Here is a 6373-nt window from a genome sequence, read left to right as displayed (position 1 = left end):
GTAGGGCGCGTGAGCTCGCCAGACAGAGAGAGACATAGAGACAGAAAGCGAGAAATCACCCCCCAGGGGGGATGGTCACGCCGCAATCCCTTCTCCTCCATTCTCTTCTCGGGATCTTGGGCGCGCACGCACACGCGCCCGGCGTGAGTTTTAAGCCACCGGGTCCGGGACACGAACCGCGGTCGACTACGTGGGAGTCCAGCGACATAGCCGTTACGCTAACTGCTGGTTCCCAGACCTGAGTTATTTTTAAAAAGGATGCCCTGGGTGCTGTGTTGAGAGTGGACTATCGGGAGGAGGATGAAAACAGGTAGACCAGTGAGGCGTCTCCTTCAGACGTCCAGGCAGGAGATGATGATGTGGACCAGGGGTGCAGTTGTAGAGGTGGGAGAAGTGATCAGATGCCAGATATATCTTGAAGGTAAAGTTTTTCTGATGAGGTGTAAGAGAAAGAAGCGGGTCCAGGATGATAGTTTTTGGCTTAAGGAAGAAGAAAACTTGAGTTGCCATTGATAGACATGGAGAAGTCACGAGTGGAGCAAGTTTGGATCCTGAGAGTTGGGACACGCTAGACATCCACGTGGAGAGTCATCCGGCCGTTGGATGTGGGAGTGCGAGGTTCAGAGGAGAGGTGCAGGATGGAATGAAAGACTTGGTGTCCACAGTGCACAGAGGAATTGAAGATCATGGGACTGAAAGGCATTGCCCAGCAAGCAGGAGAAAGGGGGGAGTGAGCTATCGGTCCTGTAGCGGTTAAAAGTAGTGGAGACAGAGGAGGAACCAGCAGAAGAGACCGAGAAGGAGCTGTCAGGGGAGCGGGACACCTGGGAGAAGGTGGTGGTGTGGAATCCAAATGAAAACGTCCTGTTTGCAGGAAAAGGGCAAACTGACGTGTCTTGTGCTCCTGATAGGTCAAATAAAATGGGGACAGAGTTGCTCATCAGACCTAGCAATACAGAATCCACTTGGGAACGTGTCGACAGAGGTTTGGTGAAATGGTAGGGCTGAAAGCCTCACGGGGTAGGTTGAAGAGAGAAAGGAGAAGAACTGGAGGTAGAGCTAACACTTTCAAGAATCTTTTTGTAAAGGAGAGCAGAAAATAAGGTGGGATCTGCTCTAGGCTTGTCCCCCATGTAACTCATTCCTGCGTGTGTCCCTCACCCCCTCTCCTAGTCCACGGTTTCCCTCTTCTGCATCAGGCTGTTGATTTACCTAAGTGCTTGTGTATGGTGCCTTTGCCCGACCAGTTGGAGAACCCCACACAGGGGCCAGTTCCTCCACCCAACTCATCTTCTCTTGGGCAGGGCAGTGGCCCCTTCCTTGAGATTGCCCTTCCCACCGGCACAGGCAGTGTTTTCCCTGTGAGCAGGTAACCTGGAGTTCTCGTAGAAGGGAGGGGCGGCGCGCTTGGCTCTTCGACAGCTCCTTTTCCGCACAGGGTGGACCAGATTGTGGGTCGGGGGCCTGGGGACCGGAAGGCCCGGGAGAAGGGCGACAAGGGGCCCTCCGACACGGAGGCAGTGGATGAAATCAGCATGATGGGACGTGTGGTCAAGGTGGAGAAGCAGGTGAGTGCAGGATGTTTAGTTGGGGCGGCAGAGCTGGTCATCAGCCGAGAAGCTCCGTGGGACGATGGACAAGGGAAGGATGCGCTTTTCAGAGCCGCAGCCCAGAGCACCGGCTCAAGCCCTAGCTGGGACCACGTGTCCCTGCCTACCTAGCCCCGCCCCGCGAATAAGCCCCGCCTCCCATGAGGCCCTCCCACTCTCGCTAAAGCACCCTGGTAGGAAGGTCCGCCTTCTCCTGATAAGCCCCGCCCCCTAGGTGGAGGTAATTTCAGATAAACCCATCTAAATTAAATCCCAACTCCACCTTACCTCTCAGTTGTCTCCCGGGGCCCCCCCCAGCCAGTAGCGACTAAATTCCAACCCCGGTCCCCCGGAATATGCCCAGTTTCTCAGCTTCGTCCCGCCCACCAGCCAAGCGCCACCTCTCTTGTAGCGACTCGCGTCTCCCAGATAAGCACCGCCCCGTCTCCGCCTACTAGCCCTGCCCCGCCCATGCCGCTCAAGCCCCGCCTTCAAAGCGCGCCCCGCCTCCAGGTGCAGTCCATCGAACACAAGCTGGACCTGCTATTGGGCTTCTATTCGCGCTGCCTGCGCTCGGGCACCTCGGCCAGCCTGGGCACCGTGCAAGTGCCGCTCTTCGACCCCGACATCACCTCCGACTACCACAGCCCAGTGGACCATGAGGACATCTCTGTCTCCGCGCAGACGCTCAGCATCTCCCGCTCGGTCAGCACCAACATGGACTAAGGGGCTTCTCAGGGGCGGGGCAGCACACGGCCAGCCCCTCGGCCTGGCGCTCGGACCCGCCCTCGGAGGCCTCCGGACTCCTCTTACTTGAACTCGCTCCCGCGCGGGGAGAGAGGCCACACGCAGTATTGAGCTGCCTGGGCGGGCGAGATACCCGATGCGGGTGCCAGCGCCCCGCCCCCACTCAGCGTGAGATGCCAGGCCGCATAAGGGGTAGCAGCCGCGGCTGCCCTCTGGGCCCCCCGGTGCCCTGCCCGCTCCATCAAGGCCCGACATGGCTCGCCTGGCAGGGGCACTGCCCTGGGAGTGGGAGCCCTGGGCCCCGACCCAGCTTCCAGCTATGCAAGGTGAGGTCTCTGGCCCGCCCTTCGGACAGAGCAGGGAAGCCCTCCCGCCAAGTCCCCACCCCACTTGGGGGTGGGCCCAAGGTGCCCCCACAGGTACCCACAAAGCACAGGACCCTGTCACATGGCAGGTGGGCACCATATATGCAAACTATGTTAAATATGCAACTTTGAGGACCCCCATGGGGTCTCTCGGCCCTCCCCTATCGGGAGATGGGCCCCCAGCAGTAGCTGGTCTCAGGCTGCTTGGCCATGACCCCATTCCCGTCCTTTAGTTTTTCACTCCATCCCCACCCAGCATGGGGCCAGTTTCTCCCCTGCCCTCTCCCAAGGGCAGTGCCTGGGCTTTTCTCCCCATTTGCAGATGTCGCCTCTCAGGGGCTCCCTCTTCCTGCCTGATGGCCACTCCCTGCTGTGGTCCTCCAGACACCTTTGGCAGTCGGCACAAATTTCATGTCCTCCCTAGACCTCCCGGAAGATGCTCCACACTCACAGACATGCCCCTTTAGTTTCTCCAGACACGCAGCACGCTGCCCACTCTTGACACCAATGCACACAGTCACAGGGTGAGCACAGAGCCTCGGCCTTTCCTGGGCCTCTGCAGCGAGGTGTCCAGTGGACTGGCCTTGCAGGATGATGTCCACTAAGAGGAAGCCCCCCCACTCCATCTGGGCAGAGAGGGAGCTTTGAGGTCACCCTGGGTCTCCAAGCCCCACCCAGAGCGTTACCAGCTCCCCTCCCTTACTATGTACTCACTGGCCCAGGGCCCTAACTGCTGACTCTCCTGCCCCAAGGTCCCTCCTAGGTGTACCACAGCACAACTCAGGCCTAAGCCTCTGGGGCCTGGACACTACTTGAGGGACCCCAGGCCCACTCCTATCCAGGCTCGCCCCCTTCTGAGACACTCTGATTCCCAGATAGACTAACGCATCTAGCATCTACACTGACCCGGCATCTGTCTTCCATGTGCACTGTCCCCCCTCTTCCTGTACCCCACTTCTTCATTTCAGTTGGCAGCCCCACTGCAGGCCCCCAGCCCCCTTTTGTGTCCCTACCCCTCGCTCCTCTTCTGCAAAGCCAGTGCAGGTGACAGGTGGGCGAGGGGTAGTGGGCTGATGGCGACCCTCTGCAGGGTGCCAGGGAACAAGGGGCAGAGCCCCACTGCCTGCATCTCACCCTGGGGACCTGCATGCACCAGCACCAGGGTTTGGTTTGGGTCTTGCTCAGCCTCATGGTGCCCAGCCTCTGCCCCAACATGCCCTCTGCATGTGACCGTCATGCCCTGGCTGGAGCCAGTTCTGGCTCACTCATGCCTCACTGTCCCCAGAGAGCCACCCCTCCGAGACAGAGCTGTGGAGAGGGATTGCCCTGTGACCAAAGGCGACATGGGAAGCAGCCCTCCCCCCTTCCATGATCGAGGTTCCCCCACCAACCCGGTTCTCAGATATCCAAGTACCTCACTTTGTTAACTTATTAACTTATTGGTTTCATTAAAGTTTTCAGTAGGAGGTGGTTGGTCTTGGTTTTGTTTAGTGTCTGTGGGGTGAGACTCCTGGTTATGGGGTGTGGACAGGCGATTTGGATGAGTTAAGTCTCTGTTGTAAACAATAATAAAACCAACCCTATATGGCAAAAGCAAAAAGATGAAACTTACTGGCTGTGATAACTAAACCACCTGAGGGCAGACTTGGCTTTATGGCAGCTAGGCCCAGGTGCTTCGCCGAGTTGGGCTGTCTCCGGTCTCAGCCTTCTTCTCGGGTAAGGCCTCTCATGATGACTAGTGGAAAGTGAGGATTATTGGGGAAGTAATCACTTTCCTAATAGTTTGGTTGGCGTCCAGTTAGGAAAACTGGATGCTAGCATCCAGTTAGAAACAACACGGGTATTTCAATAGGAGAAGTTAGGGAACAGGGGACCAGCAGGTGGCGTGGTGGTTAAGGTGCTGGATTCCCACATGGCCAGTCCCGAACCCTGCAGCTTGAGAATCATAGCAGGTGTGTGCGCACACATGCCTAAATCCCTGGAGGAGACTAGAGGAGAAAGAATTGGCCATCCTTCCCCCAGCGGTTGATTTCTCACTTTCCCTCTCTGTCTCTGACAAATGTATGCGTCCTATGGCAAAAACCTAAAAAAAAAAAAAAAAAAAGAGGGAATGGTTTATGCTGATGTAGGAGGGCTGAAAGAATATATTTGCAGAGCGGCTGTCACTCCTCAAGCTGCAGGAATAGAGGGAAGAGGTTGGGGTTATCAGAAGCCCAAGCGTGCAGAGGAGGACTCCCGAGGCGCTGGAGCTCAGAGAGCTGAAAAGGAGGGCCTCTCAGGCAGGTGCTAGTACCTCTCAGGCATGCAGTGAAGCGTGTCTGGGAGTGCAGTAAAAAGCTGAGGTCTGGGGTCAACGGTTGCCACGTGGCTGCTGCCGATTAGGATGGGAAGCAAGGGAAGAAGGACGTCTCTCCCTTTACCTTCCATTTCCTCAAGTGTCCCTTATTGCCAAAGCCAGCTAGCAAAGGAGCAATGTGGCTTGCAGGGTCCTGGTCCTCATGTCACCCAGTATAGTGGCTGCACTTGGCACTGGAAGACGGTAGCTTAAAAATGGGCACGGCTCTCCTTGGACACTCAGTGTCCACTCACGTCAGCCCACACGTAATTAAACCTCCATATAACAGTAGCTCCCACCAAAAATGGCAGAACTCTCCCTCATACAAATAAAGACACCCTAATCCTCTCCTCTCAAATGGGAAAAATACACTGAATTCATGTTTGAACGATATCAATTATTCCTCTAATTCAGTCACAATCCCACCAGCAAGTAAACACTGAGGTTAGTAAGTAATTTTACTTACATTTTCTTAAAAAAAAAGTTTTATTTATTTCTTCCATGAGCAAGAGAGTACCCCCCCCAAACAAACAAACAAAAAAAAAAACAGAGTCTTCAACCAGGACACATCCCCAGCCTTCTGCCTGCCCTGGATCAGCATGCTTAGGGAGGCTGCCAGACTTGATCCAGGAACCTTCCACATGGGATTGCCACCAACTGCCCTAATCTTTTGTTTGTTTGTTTGTTTTTGTTTTTGAGAGGTTTTTACTACAGGGCGCGTGCGCTCACCAGAAAGATAGAGAGAGACAGAAAGCGAGAAATCACCCCCCCACAGGGGATTGCCACGCCACAATCCCTCTCCTTCATTCTCCTCTCAAGATCTTGGGCACGCACGCACACACGCCCAGAGTAAGTTTAAGCCACTGGGTCCAGGACTCAAACCGCTGTCGACTACATGGGAGTTCAGCGACATAGCCATTACGCTAGCTGCTGGTCCCAACTGCCTTAATCTTTATTTAAGAATATGGGAGGGATCAGCAGGTGGAGTTAAGGTACCTGGAACTCACATGGAACTCTGCAGTTCAAGTCCTGGACTGAGTGGCCTGAAAAACAGGCTGTGTGTGTGTATGTGTGTGTGTGTGGGTGTGCGTGTGTGTGTGCATGCCCAAAATCCCAAGAGGAGAATGGAGGAGAAAGGATTGCAGTGTGGCCATCCCCTTTGGGGGTTATTTCTCACTCTGTCTCTGGCAAGTGCATACATCCTATGTCAAAAGATTTGGGGGGAAAAAAAAGGAATAAAAAAAAGAAAATATTAATTACTTAATACATACTCCCCCCCCAACACACACACACACACACACACACACACACACACACACACACGCTAAGTCAGGAAG

The 6373-nt window shown here is 55.1% G+C and overlaps 1 protein-coding gene across 1 annotated transcript in view; it reads left to right on the top strand.

The window, feature by feature from the left end:
* The window catches only part of KCNQ4 (potassium voltage-gated channel subfamily Q member 4), a gene marked incomplete at its 5' end in the record, with an annotated part of 59301 nt that extends 56752 nt beyond the window's left edge, over positions 1 to 2549 (top strand). Inside the window, 2 exons of the mRNA XM_006164957.3 lie at positions 1439 to 1568; positions 2103 to 2549. Coding sequence (XP_006165019.1) covers positions 1439 to 1568; positions 2103 to 2315 — 343 coding nt within the window. The remainder of the gene's footprint in view (positions 1 to 1438; positions 1569 to 2102) is intronic.
* Between the last annotated feature and the right edge of the window lie 3824 nt (positions 2550 to 6373).

This window comes from Tupaia chinensis, unplaced genomic scaffold (genome assembly GCF_000334495.1).
Source record: "Tupaia chinensis unplaced genomic scaffold, TupChi_1.0 Scaffold143758_1, whole genome shotgun sequence".
NCBI lineage: Eukaryota > Metazoa > Chordata > Mammalia > Scandentia > Tupaiidae > Tupaia > Tupaia belangeri.
The sequence above is the reverse complement of the archived record's forward strand: the minus strand, read 5'-3'. Positions and strand labels throughout refer to the sequence as shown.